At 44.6% G+C, this 17,437-nt stretch overlaps 1 protein-coding gene across 2 annotated transcripts in view; it reads right to left on the bottom strand.

Moving 5' to 3' along the window:
- LOC138447740 (complement C3-like) overlaps positions 1 to 17,437 on the bottom strand; it is a 2,843,165-nt gene that overhangs the window by 1,015,251 nt on the left and 1,810,477 nt on the right. For both annotated transcript variants that reach the window (XM_069604045.1, XM_069604046.1), the window contains exon 32: positions 7,520 to 7,610. In XM_069604045.1, coding sequence (XP_069460146.1) covers positions 7,520 to 7,610 — 91 coding nt within the window. The remainder of the gene's footprint in view (positions 1 to 7,519; positions 7,611 to 17,437) is intronic.

Genomic DNA, 17,437 nt, shown 5'->3' with positions numbered 1-17,437 from the left:
AGTTCAGAAATCCTTCTTAACAGTGTCGCAGTGGTCATAGGCACTGAGAAAACATTGGTATTGCCTTTGATCTGGAAAAAAAGAGAATGCTGGAAGCCCGTCCCTCTCCACATTAGCACCTTTCGCAAAGGAATCAATCACTGGAGCTTGTGTTGACGTAGTGGGTCCTGGCATGGGAGGCAACGCAAACCTGGACACGAGGGTTGTAACCATGGACAAGGTGGTTGAGGATTCAAAAGTGGATGACACAGTCGTGATAGATTCTCACCTATGACTTGTCTACGAGGTTGAAGACTGGGCCGTCGAAGGGGTTGTCAGTGTGAGTGTCGCTGACAAAGAAGATGGTGCAGATGGCGATTTATGCTTGTATTGTTGTATTGTTTATTTATTTATATACTGCAGCGGGCTGTCAGGCATCTGGGCGCTTCCAAAAGAATTTGGTTACATGTACATAGGCAAGTATAAGAATACAGTATGGGATAATATACAGAAACAATTTACAGGCATATGTGGGTGTGCAGGATAAATTGCAGAATATACACACATATATACAGTTCATGGGTGATGACATCAGTGGTCACTAGCATGCAGCCATTGTTTAACATGGGTCTTGAAGGCAGGGAGGGCAGGTAATGCTCTTAAAGATTCTGCTATTGACTTCCAAAGTTGTGCTGCCATGACTGGAAAGCTGGAACCTTCTGATTTTTTAAGTTTGAAGTTAGGGATTCTAATACTGTTAGAGTGTGCCTTTCTAATATGTCGTTCTGATGTATGTTTATTGAACCTCTCCGTCAGGTACCTAGGTGCCTTGTTGTTGAGGCAGTTGTGTGTCAAGTTTAATGTTTTGTATTTAATTTTGTCTTTAATGGCTAGCCAGTTGGAAGCTCGTCTTTCGTCAGAGATATGCTTGGCTTTAGGGATGCCTAGTGCAGTTCTTAGAGCATTGTTTTTGAGGGTTTGGAGTTTGCTAGTTTTGTGATTACTGGTGCCCAAATAAAGTGCATTGCAGTAATCCAAATTGCATAGGATTAGTGCCCGTGTGATCATAATACAACTATCAGTGTTCAGGAATGGTTTACATGCATGTAGCTGGTTGCTGGGGCTGTGGCACTTACTTGCCTGTTGAGACTGAGTGCAGAGTCCAGGTAAAAACCTAGGGTTTTTACTTACTTGGCGACTTTAATCTTGATACCGTCAAAAGTAATGTAGTTGTATTGGTGGGGGAGTTTGCTCAATCTATTGTAAGTCCCAATGATTAAGAGTTTGGTCTTTTCATCATTAAGACATAGGCCGTGGGTGGCCATCCATTGTATGCTTTGGTAAATTTTATTGATAAGTCCTACATCTTTGTTGTAGTCTCTCAAAATGGGGATGAGGATCTGGGTGTCGTCAGCATAGTTAGTGTATGAGACGCCCAGATTGTCAAGTATATCAAAGAGAGGCTTTGTAAATATATTATACAAAGTGGGGGAGATGCAGGACCCCTGCGGTACGCCACAAGTGATGGGGGTACTGGGTCCGCAGACGAAGAGGGCGAGAAGACTCTTATAGTTCTGTTGTCTAAGAAAGAGTTTATCCATGTGGAAGCCTCTTTGGAAAAGTTGGTGGCGGATTTGAGGTGGTTGCATGGGACTTTATGATCAACGAGGTTGAATGCGGCGGAGAGGTCTAGCAATAGGAGCATGGAGATTTCACCTTGTCTTTCCGGTCAACTAGTTGGTTCTTGATATCAAGAAGGGTCATCTCAGTTCCATGTCTTCACCTGAAACCAGATTGTCGGGTGTCTAATAGGTTATTGATCTCCAGATAGGATTGAATCTGGAGATAGGCGGCTCTGTCTAAGATTTTAAGGAGAAACTGTACTGTCGTAATTGGCCTGCAGTTAGTCGGGACGCTAAGGTCCAGATTGTTTTTTTTATGAGGTGTAATACCCAGGCATATTTGAGATTGGTGGGAACAGAGCATGATTTAAAAGAAGAGTTAATGAAGGTGGTGACGAAGGGAGCTAGGTCTTTTGCAGCTTCCTTAATGATTGGTTATGGGCAAGTATCCCAAAGACATCAGGATGGTTTGAGTGATCTAATGATACTTTCTACCTCAGTTATTGAGATTGACCTGAATTTAAATTTGTTAGGTGGTTTAGTTTGGTTGTTAGAAAGTTCTTGCAAGATGGCTTCTTGGGTTGCAAGAGCGATCTTGTGAAGCATATTTTTTTTTTGCTAATATTTTATCTTGGAGCATGGCTATTTTGTTGCAGAGGGGGTTTTGAATGTTAGTGCACCAGACTTAGTTTTTGATACACGAATCACTGGGGGCAATTGGGGATTCTAATTCTCTGAGTATAGAGAATAATTCCCTAGTGCTTGAGTTGGCTTTTTTGATTTTATCATTAAAGGTGTCTTTTTTGTTTGTATGATTTCTTTTTTGTATCTATATGCGAGGGAGGAGAGGTGATTTTTATTCTGAGTCGACGGGTTATTTTTCCAGCTAGATTCAGCCTGTCTTTTTTCTTTGCGAAGTGCTTTTGGACTGGGGGTAAACCAAGTGCTGAGATGAGGTATAGGTTTTTCTTTGCTCAATTTTAGTGGAGCGATGGTGTCTATGGCTGAGTTAATGGTGTTATTATATAGATCAACCAGTTTTGTCGGATCAGTGGGAAGGTGGGTAGGATTGGTGATAGGTTAGATCAAAGGTAGGAGGTTAGCCACAGTTAGGTTTTTTTGCATCTCGTTAGTGCTGGTGGGGCCATAGGCTTAGCTACGTTGGTTTGGGGGCTGTCTTGGATAGTGAACGAGATCAGGTAGTAGTCCGTCCATTCGCAAGGTTCAGACGCTGTGATGCATGAGTTACAAGATCTGCGACCCAGTCCAAGGTGCGACCTTTAGTGTGAGTGGGTCCAGTGTTCCTAATGGTGAGGCCAGCTTCAGCAATAGTGTTTGCTAGGATAGTGGCATTATGTTTTTTAGGGTCATTGAGGCCCAAGTTAAAGTCACCAAGTATGATGATTTGGGATCCAGGTTTAACGTTGGTGTTCAAAAGAGATGTTATATCTTCTTCGAATGAACCTAGTGGGCCTGGAGGTCTGTAGATCACATGTATAGTGATGGTACGTGATGGAGATATCCCCAATTTGACTGAGAGTAATTCCGCTGAGGGGAGTGACACGGGTTCTATCTCTTTAATAGCTAGGTCTGATTTACAGATGCGAGCTAATTAGAGGATGGGCGGGAAGGAGGGTGTTAAGGTTGTTGGGTTTCGTGCCAATTACTTTTAATTGTGGTTAGTGAGATATCCTGTGCCAGCGGTAATTTCGAAGCCATGGATATCTTTAGAAGGCATAATGGAGCTGCCATGGTGTTAAGGGGGAATGTACTCAGGCTAAGGAGTAAGCCAGTTAGGGTAATCAGAGGTAAGAGCATAGCTGGGATCAGATGAATGGGCGCCAGATAGAGAAGTAAACTGTGTAGTACAGTAGTGCAGGTCCACTGAAATCTACCTTGTGCGGTTACAATGCAAAAAAATAATGCTGTGGGCTGGTCTGAAAGGAGAATGCATAAGTTAGATGTTACAAAGGTGCTGATGAGATGCATAGGAAGTCACATACAAAATGCAGACTCAGGTAAAAGTCTAGCAGCATGTACAGATGGCCCTGTTAGCTACAGTGGCAATCATGTAGTGGTAGCAGCGTAGTCGAGTGCAGAGACAGACACATACAAAATGCAGAACAAATTCAAGGCTAGCAGTACAGGAGGGAAAGGTGGAACATGGTGGCGTAATGGCGGCCACGTAAGAGTGTGAGATCGATCAAACGCAATTTAACATAGTATAACATTAGGTCACAGAGCAGGATAATTACATGGCGTATGTGCAGGTGCAATCAAGGACCAAGGCAGCAGGCCAGCACTGTATGTAAGGCAATATTGTACCTTAGACCGCCCAGTCACTGGTCACATAAAGTTGTTGTTAGTGTGCACATCTGAATCGACAGGGGCATAATATGCACTTGGGCTCGGCGTATAAGATAACAACAGTTTAGAATCTCTTTACAACAATGGTGGACATGGGAAGTGGGCACCAGGAGTAGGGGTGCTTACCATTGAGAAAGATATTGGGAGACCAATCATTGTGCAATCGGCAGGCCGGGCAGAGGGCTGTGGCTTGTCGACGGGCGACTCGTCGACAGTGTTATCTTTGTTGATGTCGTGGACGGCCATAGCCGTCAACAGAAGGGCAGTTGAGGTGTGCGACTTTTGCCCATTTGCACTTTTAGGTTTCTTCCCCAGGAAGTGTCCTCATGAGACCTTGACCTCTTTGCAGAGCGAGTTTTTTCTGTAGATCTGCCGGACAGAGGCCTGCATAGCTCTCAACTCACACGCTTTTGGCGGGTGTCACCCGCCTTGTAAACAGCTGACTCACCCGCCAAGCCTCCTGCACGCCCATTCATTTCAATTGGCCTCTCACCCGCCAAAAATAAAATCGGGTGTTTTCACCCGCCTTTGCGACACAAATGGTTGAGAGCTATGGAGGCATGACTTCACACCCTTCTCCAGTCAAGTCACCAACCTTCTTTTGTGACCCTACCGTGTCTTCATGGCGAAGGACTGGCAAATGAAACAGGCGTCCACATCGTGGTCTGGGTGCAGGCAATATGTAAATATTTTGTGTCGATCGTCCACAAAAATGCTCTTGAGGCGACACTTAGAATGGTGCCTGAAAAGGCTCTTCTTGCTGACATCTGCCATGGCCTTGTGAGGAAGGCTTCAAAGTCAACTACCTTGTTTAGAGTGTGGACACTTGCCCAAGCCAAGATGGAGGTACCAATTGGTGATCTGATTGGCTGAGCTATTCACTAGGTCAGTTGGAAAACATTTTCAACTGCCTTTCATTGTGTTCATTATAGCTGAGTAGGACAGGTACTAGGATATTCCAGTCAAATTGCCTTCAGTAACCTGAGACGCTGTCGTTAATCCAGAGCTATGTGAACTTGCCAATTAAATGTCATGTCTGCTCAAATATGTGGAGTAAGAATCGCATCATTACATTTTATCTGTAATACAGTCTGAGATAAGAAAGGAACGAAAATGGACTTTGGTTGTTTAAACATTTTATGAAAGTGACTAACTGCATTTGACTTTGAATTCCACACGTTATTTTCTGCCCATACGCGCTTCGATTTCACAAGCAGAACGTTCTATTTACCTTTCCTTTCCCTTCCGTGGTTTTGGCGTAAAAGAAAGAACAAGTCACTTTCCCTCCGCAGCGTGGGAGCAGTGAGACCTGTTTAATGCATAGGCTTACCTCTCTCGCATGCCATGTTGATTATTTACTTAACCTCACGTTAAATTTATTTGTTTGGTTGCGGGCGACTCTGCCTTCATTTTTCTTGCTGCAAGGAATTCGGATTGAAGGGAAGCACACAGACTTCAAGTGAAGTAAATTTCCTTTTTCCTTCGCTCGTGGCAGCAATCATCACTCGTCAGTATTCCAGACTTCATCTGAACTCCAAACCTGTGTCATTTTAATTTTCTATTACGCGTGGGTTGCTCAGTGACTGGAAGCCCATAGACTTCAATTGAAGTAAATTTCACACGCAGCTGCAAATATAGATAGCCTGCATTCCTGACACTGCTTGTACTCTTTGGAGAGCTTCAGTGCTTGAGCTTTTAACAGTGTTATTTCATTTTACAACTCGCAGGTTGCACCCTGACTGCCTCTCATTCCATGGAGACAGGAGAGCGTGGGAATGTGCAGACTAAAAGCAGCAACAACACTAGAGGAAGGTGAACAAACTCAGAGCATAAACTCTTAACCCTTAAAAATCCAGCTTTTTAAAAACAGTAAGAACAAGAAAAGCAGACAGAAAAGGAGATGGAATGTGCAAGTTGGTTTTGGACACAATTCAGTTTTCATCTCATTAGAGGAAATGTTACATTAGTAAGTAAAGAAGTTACAAGGAATGGACCTCTTAGTTTATTCTTTAAGTTAAAACAAGAATATACACATAAAAAAACCACCAGCAAAGTTAAGGAATATTCTTCAAGTTGAAGTCTCTTGAAGAAAACACTAATCTTCCTCTGGGCAAGCAGGTATACATTAAATTTTAAACTGGACATTCATTACTGGGCAGATAAATAGACTGCTATAAGTTAACTGTTATTTGTTTTCCTTTCCGCTAAAGATCATCCTGAGGGCACAGAAGGAATCTGTTCTTTTTTATTTTATCCACTTCCCCTATCCCAGTGGGGTGTGGTGTGCTTAGCTGTTATAAAAGTAATTGAGTGCTCCACGCCTTTGAGGAGTTGTCGAGGTTCAGCAGCTCCAGCATATGTTCAGTCAAAACTCAGCCTGACACACCAGCAACGGATCCCTGCTACCGGCAGTCACAAATGTGATTGATGATGAAAAATAAAGGTTGAAGATATAATAAAAATAGATGAAAAAAGGGAACCAGGGGTGGAGCTAAGGAGGACTAGTACCATTGGCTGGGGCAGTGTGACCCAAAGTGACTGCAATAGGCTATATAAGTGACAAGCAGTTTTTTAAGCTTTAAAGCTAAACTGCTTTAATATTACTGAGGATTCCCAGCCTGACAATGGGGAATATTAATGAGCATGTGAATCCATGAAAGATTCCATGCTGGAGAACTGCAGCTGAGGATGCATCTCCTCCAGAGTTCTCTCCCCTACTGGGGTTCCCTTGCGCCCTTTATATCTCAACAAAAGGGTCAGTTCCTCCCAATGTATTTCCCATAGGTTGCTTTCTAGGCTATTGGGAATCGTAGATAGTGATTAGCATTGGCCCGGGCTCTCCTGATTCATGCTCTGCTGTCCCAGTAAAACTTCAAATGTACGTTTGGGTGTTGGAGAGATCTTGCGTACCAATGCAGACAATGATCCCCTGTGGTTCTGTGTTGGGACTCCAGGTCTTTGGAGAGGGCCACCATGCAAGCGCTGTCACTGCTCCTTCACTCTTGGGTGGTGCAGTAGCTGTGGTTGGGTGGTGTTTTTCGCAGTGACTGTGGGTTTTTAGTCTCAGGCCATTAGCCTGCCTGCCTCTCCCTCATGGTGTGTAAGTACTGAGACCTTGCAGTACATGTAAAAAGAACTCTCTTCTGTCTGTGAGAGTTCAGGAAAGAAGTCCGCCATGGGAATTATATGCTGAGTCGACACTTTGGCCCTGGAATGAAAAATGCAAATCCTTCCTTAGGGTTTAGTGCATTTTGGATGTTTTTTGTCTGAAATGGTTGGGATAAGTCGCAGACCTGCAGGATCCCACCTCTGCCAACCTTCGGAGGTGAGAATTCACCACATATAGCACAACATATCATAAGTCAGGATATAAACTACAATAAATATGCACTGGTTATATTAAATATAATTAATGCTTTTAATTAGTTTGTTTGGATTTTCTATAGTGTGTGTGTTGGAGAATCTGGGTTTTGTTTCAATTAATTTCGATGACTATTCATAGAGCCAAAGAACAGAGACAGAACAATGCATAATTATAAAAGACAACGTACCATGCTTCACTGGTTCAAGACTGACTCTCAGGTTGAAGGCGTTGCACATTTGGACTTGCTTGCTCGGTAGAGATTGGTAAACCGTCCTGACCTGCAGCACAATGAAACAGAATAGTCAGTTGCTGGCTGGTCTCATTAGGCAGATAATCGAAATAATGGCAGTGGCTCTGGACTACCTTCTCACCCTTGCAGTGGTGCTCTGTGGAGAGCCTGGACTGGATACAAAGGCAGGCCAGTGCAAGAGTGTGCTCCATTGCCATTTCTATCATTACACCTCATTTATCGATACAATGTAGAAACTTGGTGTGCAGTGGGCTCATTTATTGGTTCCATGTCATTTCATCGCAGGATGTTTTTTCGCGGGTTTTTTTACCGTGGATTTTTTTTCTCGAAAAAACTCATCACATTTTTCATTTTTTTATTTTTAGGGGGCTTACACCCCAACGCCCCAACCCCTTTATTTTTTTTATATTCCCGTACACCCACACCCAAATTATATAAAAAATGTAACCCCCAAAAAATTTGATGAGTTTTTTCGGAAAAAAATCTGCGGTAAAAAACCCAGCGAAAAAACATCCCGCGATGAAAGGACGTCGTACCCATTTATTATGTTATGTGAAATTAAATTACGTGAAAACAAGGTTTAATATGTGGATACAACTTGTGTGCCGTTTCCAAACATCAAATACCATGGTATCTACCATTGATTATTTTATATTAGTACAATTGAATAGGTGTGAGGAAGACCCATAAGTGCCTTAAAATAAAAAGGATTCTGAAAATGTAAGGGGGAAAAGAACAAAATGCACATCTACTGGAAGTATAATATTATGGGAATAATATCCCAGACTGAAAGTGAAGCAGCAAAAATGAATAGATAAACAATAACACATTTTAATTGAAAGTAATGTCAACAGTAATAATACAGACGTTTGAAATGACATGCTGTGCAAATGTATGTGTTTGTTTTAAAAAGCTATTGTTGATTGCTTATTGATTCAGCAGTACCAGGGAAACATAACCTTTTGCTAAACCCATCAGTCTATTATTCACACTGTTATGTTATGTCAATATCTAAAGCGCAGCCTACACTGACAAGGGCATCATGGCATTAGGAGAGCAAGACAAAGAATAAGGATGAAGGGAAAATGAGTTGGGTTGGAACAAAAAAAGTCTTCAGGGCGTACTGGGAAGGAATATGATCATTAATGCTGTGAAGGGAAAGAGGAAGGGAGTTTCAAAGTGGCGCAGCAGCAATTTATAAGGACCAGCCTTCCACATGTGAAAGCTTAAAACGGGGGACTAAGATACGCAGAGCGAAGTGGGCAAGAAGGGACGTACTGACAAAACGTAATCTGAAGATACTCGGGCCCAGTTTTGTAGAAAGTTCGGCGAACAATGCAAAAGGCCTTGAAGTTTATCTATTTGGGCACAGGCAGCCAACTGAGAGAAATAAGAATTGCAGAAACTAAGGAAAAGCTGGATGCACCAATGGCCAACCTAGCCGCAGAGTTTTAAAGAATTTTCAACCGTAGCAAAAGGTAGGCCGGTTGTGCGAGACACAGAGAATTGCAGTAGTCTAAGGATCCAGAGCTCAGGGAGGATACAACCATACAACGGAGCAGGGGTGAGAGATAAGGCAGCACTTGGAGCAGAATCCTAAATGTGAGCTGAACTGCCTGATACACAGCGCTCACCTGAGCCTGCATAGACAAAGAAGCAGAAAACTTCACATCCAGGTACTTAAAAGGACCAAGTTCGTACGACCACAAAGCCGATGACCACAGCAAGGAATCGGGTGAGGTACTAACAGTAAGAACCTCAGTTTTCTCACCATTAAGGCGCAGCCAATTATTACCCATCCAAGAATGGACAGCAGACGGGCAAGAGCAGCGACGCTCGGAAGTAGTAGGAAGAGACAGATCAAGACGCACTAAGATCTGGGTGTCATCCGCATCGGAATAACACCAAAAACCAAAAGAGTGAATATGTTTAACTAAAGGCTGAAGAGGAGAAAGAGCAGAACCCTGCGGTACAACACAAGTGATATGCATAGGCAGTGAGGTAACCAGAGCGAGAAAAAGAGACTGAGGTCAGAAAGAAAGGAAAAGAAACCAATCGAGGAGCGAGCCAGAGATACCTGCCGGTGACAACCTCTCAAAGAGGATGGCATGATCGACAGTGTTAAACGTAGCGGAAAGATCAATCAGGGATCAGGGTTCAAACACCACCCTGATACACAATCTGAGCTAAGTCGCCCACCACAGTTACTAAAACAGATTTGGTACCGCGGCTAGCCGAAACCCTGATTCAAAGCGATCAAGGATCCTGGAATCCTATAGATAGGAGCGAAGGAGGGGTGTGAACAGAGTTTCCAAGAGCTTCATGGGAAAAAAAAGACGAGAGATAGGATGAAAATTAGACGAAAGTGAAGGATGCAGACTATTTTATTTTTTATATGAACATTTTTGAGCACAGAAGGAACATGGCAGTTGACAAAAGGCATATTCACGGAAACACCCAAAAAGACTGAAGAGAAAAAACTGCATGGCATATTTTACTGAATTCAGGCTGTACGAAAATCCCATACAGCCAAAAATCAATCAAAAATGCCATAAATGACCATTATAGCGGACAAGGGGAACGGGAGTTGCGGGGGTGTTCCCCGCTCCCCTTGCTCACTATAACGGAAACGGGGGGGGTGTCCCCCGCATAGGGGAATAAGGGAAGGACCTGCAGCACCAGTTCCCAAGCATGCAAGTGAAGGGAACCAGTGTTGGAGGGAGTCAGCGGCACACAGCAAGGTGTGCCGCCAAAAGGTAAGTAGAGGGGGAAGTGTATTTGTAGGGTATGCTTAGGCAGGCATTTACTTTGAGTTGTTTGACCGTAACGCGTAATTTAGCTACAGACCTTTCTGCTGCAAACGTTTCAGTTACGGGCAAAGAACCCAAATCCCATATTCACAGCTGAGGACACCAAAGGTGCAATAGACGGGATGATTTCTTTAAGTATGCCGAGCGGAATAGGATCCGGGGGGACACAGATTGCAGGCCCAGATTAGCTGAGGTGATATCTGAGTCCTCAAAAACAGGGAATTCAGACTGAGACTGAGAAAAGTGCTTAGGGACAGAAGTGTCCACTATCGAGGTAGCTAGAGCTGCAAGGCTAGAAATCTTCTGCCTGGTAGCTCCAATCATATTGTAAATAATTTATCTTAGACTATATTTTATCGGCAGCCTCCACTGACTGCGACATGAACATTGCAACATGTATATATGTATCTGTAATACTAATGTATGTACCTATCTGTAACCGTAACGTAACCTTTGTTTACTGCACTCAAATGTAACTGTAACCAGATCTAACTTACGCGCCCGTATGCCCCTGGGCCTGGCTGCGCTTTATAAATAAAATAAATACAAAATACAAAATCTTATCATGGAAGAAAACAGAAAGCAAATCACACAACATTTGCAAAGGAACAACCCATTTAGCAGTGGGAATGGACGAATGGGACTGAACGAGCTTGAAGAGTTGCTTAGGAGAACTAACTGCCGATACAACCTGAAACAAGAAGAGTGCTTCGCATTTATAACAGTGTTTTGGTAAGATACAGTGGCCTTGCGTAAAGCAATGTGAGCGAGGGGGCAGTAAGATATACGACAATTCCTCTCAGCGAGCAAGCCGGAGGCTAGCAAGATCGGCAGAAAACCAAGGCTCAGACAGGCGGCCACGAGGATTGGATGCTTTCAAGGGGACCAAACGGTTGGCCGTATAGGTCAAAGCCTCAGAAAGAGAAACAAGATCAACCAGCAGTGAATCAGAGTTGCATGTAGAGATATTTATATTATTATAGCGAACAAGGGGAACGGGAGATGCAGGGGTGTCCCCTGCTCCCCTTGCTCACTATAAGGGTTACGGGGGGTGTCCCCCACATAGGGGAATACAGTTAGAAGAAAAAAATGGAAAGGAACCTGCAGCACCAGTTCCCAAGCATGTAAGTGAAGGGAACCAGTGTCAGAGGGAGTCAGCGGCACACAGCAAGGTGTGCCGCCAAAAGTTAAGTAGAGGGGGAAGTGTATTTGTAGGGTATGCTTAGGGAGGCATTTACTTTGAGTTGTTTGACCGTAACGCGTAATTTAGCTACAGACCTTTCTGCTGCAAACGGTTCAGTTACGGGCAAAGAACCCAAATCCCATATTCACAGGGAGGCATTTACTTTGAGTTGTTTGACTGTAACGGCCTAGAAATCTTCTGCCTGGTAGCTCCAATCTTATCATGGAAGAAAACAGAAAGCAAATCACACAACATTGGCAAAGGAACAACCACATTAGCAGTGGGAATGGACGAAAGGGACTGAACGAGCTTGAAGATTTGCTTAGGAGAACTAACTGCAGATACAACCTGAAACGAGAAGGGTACTTCACATTCATAACAGTGTTTTGGTAAAATGCAGTGGCCTTGCGTAAAGCAAGGTGAGCGAGGGAGCAGTAAGATATATGCCAATTCCGCTCAGGGAGCAAATCGGAGGCTAGCAAGATCGGCAGAAAACCCAGGCTCAGACAGGCGGCCATGAGGCTTGGATGCTTTCAAGGGCACCACACATACGGCTGTATTGGTCAAAGCCTCAGATAGAGAAACAAGATCAACCAGCAGTGAATCAGAGATGCGTGTAGAGATATTGATACTAGAGACATTGTGCCTGAGTTGTGAGTGGGGGGGAGGAGGACAGGCACAGTATACAAAGGACAAGCATTGACAGTAAAGGGAACTAGATGGTCCGACCAGATAACAGGCAGACACGGATACAAACAGACCAAGGGATGTGGGGCCAGTATAAGGTCTAAGATGCTGCCTAAAGAATGAGTAGTAGCTCATAACCAGATGGGGTCTGCAAGCAAGCCATTGTGATCATTGGGATGAAGGTTAAAGTCCCCAAGAACAATTAGGGTATAATAACGCAATCTGAGATCAGTCACCGCCTCCACAAAAGGCAAAACAACCAGGTTCATATCCAAGAGGCCGGTACACTTGAAAAAGGTATAAAGTGAATGAGGGGGAGACTGTGACAAGGAGCAACAAAGCCTCCATGTTCATGGTATGCATAAAAGACATAGCCGAGCAGGCGAATGTGGAATGGTATATCATAGCAAGACCCACACGAGGACGTAAGGCATCCCTATCTTCACTAAGTATGCTGTAACCGGGGGGCAGGGCGTGCACCAACAGGGATCAGACGAATCCTTCAGGCATGTCTCCATGACACACACCAAGTCAGGAGACTATTCATGCAGAAGACCATGACAGGCTAAAACATAGGCCGCTAGAGAACGAGCATTGAATAACAAACACCTAACATGCGAGGCAGGCTCAAAAGCATGAAGAACTATCAATCTCGGCCCTCGAGGACCAACCAGGAGGAAGTACCGTACCAGGTGGGGCACTACGTGTAAGTTCCTCCCTTCAGTATTGTATCATACCAGGAGAAACAGTATTAGCCCAGCGCCCGTCTGTAGCGCGGATGGACACAGATGGGACAGGCAGGTGGCACTTCAGGGCGGAGGCTGTGCTTCTGCTGAGCCCGTCCACTGCGCGAACACGACTCCTGGCACATAAATACCACAGGGATGAGTCAGATGACTCGCAGAGCGTTGCCAGCAATGATTACGGAAGGAATACTTCAGTGGGAGCCGGCAGTTAATAAAAACATACCTGCAATCAGCGATAATAAATTCCAAGTATTAAAATGAGGGTGGAGACCTTTTAGCTGGATGGCACGAGAGGGAGTGAGTGAAATGTGTGTGTGGAGGTCAGAGTGCCCCATAACCTGTCATGTGCACAGTAAAATGATGAAGTAGAATTGTGTTAGGAGTTTAGCTAAAGAAGATGATCTCTGCAGCACCCATGTGATGGAAGATGGACGGACTGGGCTGGAACTAATGACCTGGCATCCCTTATGGACCAGGGGGATCATGTATAGGCAAACACCAACCAGCCGCGCATGTTTTTACTGTACAGTGTTGCGTCACAATGACAATGTATCTCCTCTTAAGCCTCTGCTTGTAACCTTTTTCAGCAGAACGTTCTTGGCAGCAGAGTTCTTTGCTGTCCCTCTCATTTTTGTGTGAGGTTAAAACGTGTTATCCTTATAATATCGACCTGGGTCTTTTTTCCAAAGTGGGTTGTATTTGTTCTGGTGTGAGCGTTTCGGGGCATGCCTTCACTATCTATAGCTTCACCAGCTAGCAACTTCACTTCACTAGCAACTCCCGGAACATAAATGCTGCAGCGATGAGCCAGGTCACTCGCAGAGCACTGCCAGCAATGAAAACGGAAGAAATACTAAAATTCCAAGTATTTTCACACACCTCACAGGGTATTTAGGGGGAGGGTAGCAAAACAGTAAAACACAAAAAACAATGTATAATAAAGTCTCTAAAAAGCAAAGCAGCGTTACGGTGGCCGCAATAAAATGAAATCCCCCCTTTCTTACTCTCTCTGTGGCGATCCAGAAGGACTTGGACTATTATGTGCCATATTAAGGGTTTGCATTCAAATAAAAAGAAAAATCCTACCTAGCCCTACCGCTATGAGGGATGTTTCCTGCCTAACAAACTAAAAATAAGGGTGTTCATCAAAGTCCAAAGAAATAGACTTGAGTCCAAATCCTATTCAGCTAACTGGCCCTACCACTTAGGAAAACTTAACAAAGTTAAGGGCGGAGGCAGGAGCAATAGCCTCTGTCTGTGGCTTCTGCTTGGCCCAATCACTTGGATCTCTTGTCCATAGGTTTCACAAGTTCATCAATGTCGCAAAACACAGTCCTCAACCTCTATGCGGGTTCTGTAGGTGAAATATCAGTTCTTTACAATTCTCTCTCTCCAGGAAGAAAATGTTTTCCTTCTAAAATTCCTCCAATTTAGACTTGGTTCTGTACAATGTTCTTGTTTTATGCTTAAGCACTGGAACCCTCCAGGTTCTCTCGCTCTCTCTCCAGTTATGTTCATTTAACTTAGTGGCTCTTGAACTTCCCAAAAGATTCAGGTCTTTTGACAGGTTTACTTTGGGGGTCGTTACAGTTTTGACGGTCCCTAGAAATTGCTGGTACAATAATTCCGGCAGCTGTAATTTTACCAGACCAGCAAAACAAGTTTGATGGTCGAGACACTGACTTACCTCCTGCCCCGAGCTGCTGGTAAATCAGGCCCCTACTGGCAAATAAATGCTGGGATTACTGGCACCAATATTACCGGGGCCAGTAATTCTGGCAATCCCCTCCATGAGGCCCTACGGGACTCCATGGAATAAGCCTGAGTTTCCGCCACCCGGAGTATCCCGGTAATACCGGGCTATCGGGCAGCGGAAATGGTATGGTCAGTTTGCCGGTATCCTGCCAGAATAACTGGTGGGATACTGGCAAACTCATAATTACCCCATTTGTCTGGGTCTGCCCGTTTAGGTTTTCTTGGCTTCCATAACCGTGTTGGCTTTGCCAGCTTCGAATGTTAAAGTCTCTTGATTTCTCAGGACTCCTCAAAACCCTCTGATTCTCTAATAGGATTGTTTCAACTTGGCTTACGTGTGGCATCTGTCCTCTTGGGTTTATCAGGCTCCTGTAAACATTATGGCTTTCCTAACTTCAAATGTCTCTGTTCGCCCCACTCAACGGCGTTACCTCTTTGGGAGCATTTGCTTCCCTTCCGGTGCTCAGTGTGAAAAAACAGAGGGTGTTTCACTGCCTAACCCCAGTGGATCCATTACTCAGGTGGCCAGGGCACGGCCATCGCCTTTGGATCCAGACTCTGGGGGTGGAAAAGTGGCCAAGGATCACTTGGGTTCGGGGTCCTCGGGGAGTGGGGGAGGAATGCCTGATGGCGAACCATGATATCCCCCCCTTTCCAAATACCCCTGTCCCATCCTGGATTATAGGATATTCTAACTTCCCAGATCCCCCCTTTCCTACACAAACACTGAGTCGAGGAAGAGGAGGTCTGAGGTTGAAAGGAGTACCACCCATGCAATACATTGGACATGTCCCACTAATAACATCTGGCAGGGTCAGGCACTTGATCTTAACTACATACACATGGTACCTATTAGCTCTCCCCACATGGTTAAAAGGTGGAACACTGAGACACACTCCTAGCAAGGCGGTGCACGAGAAGGAGCAGTTCTTCCAGGGCGACGGTGAACCAGGCTGAGCAGAGCGACAGGCCGAGGAATTGAACCGAGGTACAGAGAAACCTCTGACACCCCGGCAAGAGATCTTTACCTCAGAAGAGCCTTGAAGGTTGCGCAAGGAAGACTACCTAGAAAGAAGAGACAAACCTCTTTTGTTTTTAAAGATACAAGCCACCCTCTCGGGTCAATGGCAGAGTTGGGGAGGTGCAGCAGCAGTTTTGGTATCAGCCTTGACTTCAGGATCAAAGAGAGAGGGAGACATAAGTGTAAAGTAAAAGGAGGGTCTGAGCCCGGCTGAGGGAGACCTGTGTGAAATGTAAAAGGAGGGTCCGAGCCCATCTGGGGGAGACCCGTGTGAGAAGTAAAGGAGGGAACCGAGCCCGACCGAGGGAGACCCATGAGAAGTTAAGTGAACAAACAATTAACACAGCCGGTGAGTTGATGAAAGCAACGAAAGTTCTGTCTGTGTTACATGAAACTTGATGCAACAGTATCCGACAAATGAAGGTTGCATGTGTGCCGATAAAACACAAGAGAAAACAAAGCATTGTAAAGAACTGTAAATTAAAAATACAAAGTAACACAGTGGTCCGGTGAAAGAAGATTGCCCAATCGAAAGCCTCTGTGAAATGTCTGATGCCGTAGAAGTGACGGGAAGAGTAAGAAACTAAGATGCAAGATTTGAACTGTTAGGTTTGATCCCAGCAGAGGGTAACCTGGATGTGAGAGATGACTTTGACCTGTTAGCTTTGATCCCGGCACTGGGAAACCTGAATGTGAGAGATATCTTTGAATTTCAAAATAAGTACTGTGCTCGAAACTACATTTACCAAGAGGTCATGGTGTAGGAGAGAAAAAGTGATGTTTTCACGTCAAAGTGGTCATGCCGAGGTAAGAGCAAAAAAAGTCTTGCAGTTTTGAAAGTCTTCAACAGCGTAAGGAAAGTGAAAGGAGGCTTGAGCCCGACGGAGGGAAGCCTGTTAAGGTATGATTGAAGTTTGGAGAAGGGAACCCCCACAAATTGTGATTGAAAGGGTTGACCCCGGCAGAGGTAAACCTGTACTGAATTGAGGTAACCAGAAGGAAACAAACTTTTGTTGAACAGTATTATACGCTAAAAGGTGACCCCGGTTGGAGTGAGCCGAGAGTTCCAGCGGATAAACTAGTGACTTTTCATGGAAGTCCAAGTGGGCCCTGGTCCACGAAATGAACTGCATCATTGTGTCCGAAGCCAGAGTGTGTCGCAAGGTCCAAGTGTGCCAACTTATGCTGTGCTACAAAATGTGGGGACGGGAGTTTACTCAGCCATACTGACATTTCTTTTGAACACTGATTTGCCTTTTTGCATTACACATTCCCTTCACACATTTATTGTATTAGGAAGAGGCCCGGCATTAGGTTTATAGGCCATTTTATTTTGATAAGGACTAACTAGTAGTGTATTTTCTTTTTGTTTTATGGTCGAGAATATTCCCCACTTAGTTATAGGGTAAGATAGGAGCTTTCCAATCCCTTTTAAACCATCAGTGATACCATGCCTCCCTCACATCGGCCACTTCCACACTTCTCAAGCGGAGCTTGGGCTTCTGGTCTCTCCACTGTAGTCTGGTCTCGGCATCGGTTAACGGGCACCAGACCCACCACGGGTTCTGTGTGGTTGCGCCACCAGGCGAGACGGTTGGTTTATCATCACTGCCTTCTTTCTGATTCAGGCCACTTTTCTGGTTAGCACACCAG

Source organism: Ambystoma mexicanum, chromosome 3q, assembly GCF_040938575.1.
Source record: "Ambystoma mexicanum isolate Mex_15411 chromosome 3q, UKY_AmexF1_1, whole genome shotgun sequence".
Lineage (NCBI taxonomy): Eukaryota > Metazoa > Chordata > Amphibia > Caudata > Ambystomatidae > Ambystoma > Ambystoma mexicanum.
The sequence above is the reverse complement of the archived record's forward strand: the minus strand, read 5'-3'. Positions and strand labels throughout refer to the sequence as shown.